Consider the following 1,360-nt stretch of genomic DNA (forward strand, 5'->3'; position numbering starts at 1 on the left):
TTATTAAAAGTGGACGTGACAACATATATAGAAATCCTAATTTGGATAGAAGTTGATATTCTAATTATAAAGGGATTGGGAAGTATCGCCTAAATTATTTGCCTATTTATATCAACTCATATTAATTATTCAAACAACTTTAAAGGATTTGGAAGTACCGCTTGAAATTCTTTCCTCTAATCACAGCTAATTATTCATTCTTTATTTGGAAACATGTCATTGTCATCGAGAAGTGGCACATTATTATGTGTGTTTCTGTTGTTGGGTTGCATAGGCATTGCTACTGCCACTGCAACCGAACCCAAAACAGAATCGTTTGGTACTTCTTCAATTCGATTGTGGCCTCGATGGTGGTGGCGTACTCACCCAAAAATGCCATCACCACCAACTCATGTGGCTCCATATCCATCTCCGATTGATAATGTGGCTTCACCAACACATATGGCTCCATCCCCAGTAGATGATGTGGTTTCGCCACCGCACACCGCTCCAACCACTTCTTGCATCAAGGTGGATGGTTGTGCATTAGATTTGATCACTTCCGTTTTCAAGCGTAGAATTTCATTATCCACTCAATGCTGCCAAGGACTTTCAACAATTTCAGATGATTGCTTTTACAGAGGGTATACGCACTCAAAGAGGGTACCAATTTTCCTAGGCAAAGTGAGAAACTATTGCAGTCATGCCGTTGATAATGCGGCTTTACCAACTCATGCATCTCCATCTCCATCTCTATCTCTGGTTGATAATTCGGCTTCACCAACTCATGCAGCTCCATCCCCATCCCCAGTTGATGATGTCGTTTCTCCATCTCCATCCCCATCCCCTGTTGATGATGTCGTTTCTCCATCGCACATGGCTCCCTCTTGGGGCCCGGCCATGGCTCCAACCACTTCTTGCATCAAGGTGAACGGTTGTGCATTCAATTTGATCACTTCCGTTTTCAAGCGCAGAATTTCATTATCCACACGATGTTGTCAAGTACTTTCAACAATTTCAGATGATTGCTTTTACAGAGAGTACACGCACTCCAAGAGGGTACCATTTTTCCTAGGCAAAGTGAGGAACTATTGCAGTCATCATGAAGCAAGAGAATAGGATAATGCAACTTTTTTTCTCTTATTTTTGTCAGGTCATTTAGTTTACTTTATATTGGATTCCGCCCCTAAATAGGTGTTAAAAAGGGATGGTAGTTAATTAGTTTCAATTAATTAATTTTTACTGTTTTACTGTTTAATTTAATTACTACGCTCCCCGTCCATATTTATTTGTCGACTCTTAACAAATCATTTACTATAGGGATAAGGGTCTGAAAAATACCTCAACTTTACTCCTAACAAATCATTTACTATATCACTCC

The 1,360-nt window shown here is 39.9% G+C and overlaps 1 protein-coding gene across 1 annotated transcript; it reads left to right on the plus strand.

The window, feature by feature from the left end:
- The first annotated feature begins 213 nt into the window (after nucleotides 1-213).
- Nucleotides 214-1,098, plus strand: LOC107058043 (protein FAM65A-like). Its single transcript, XM_015303334.1, has one exon. It carries the CDS (start codon nucleotides 214-216, stop codon nucleotides 1,096-1,098), a length of 885 nt encoding a protein of 294 aa, XP_015158820.1.
- Nucleotides 1,099-1,360: the final 262 nt, after the last annotated feature.

The sequence above is a fragment of the Solanum tuberosum genome, unplaced genomic scaffold (assembly GCF_000226075.1).
Source record: "Solanum tuberosum cultivar DM 1-3 516 R44 unplaced genomic scaffold, SolTub_3.0 scf00424, whole genome shotgun sequence".
Classification (NCBI taxonomy): Eukaryota; Viridiplantae; Streptophyta; class Magnoliopsida; order Solanales; family Solanaceae; genus Solanum; species Solanum tuberosum.

Excerpts from the sequence above, each read along its gene's own strand:
- LOC107058043 (XM_015303334.1), top strand. The coding sequence starts at position 214 with ATGTCATTGTCATCGAGAAGTGGCACATTATTATGTGTGTTTCTGTTG.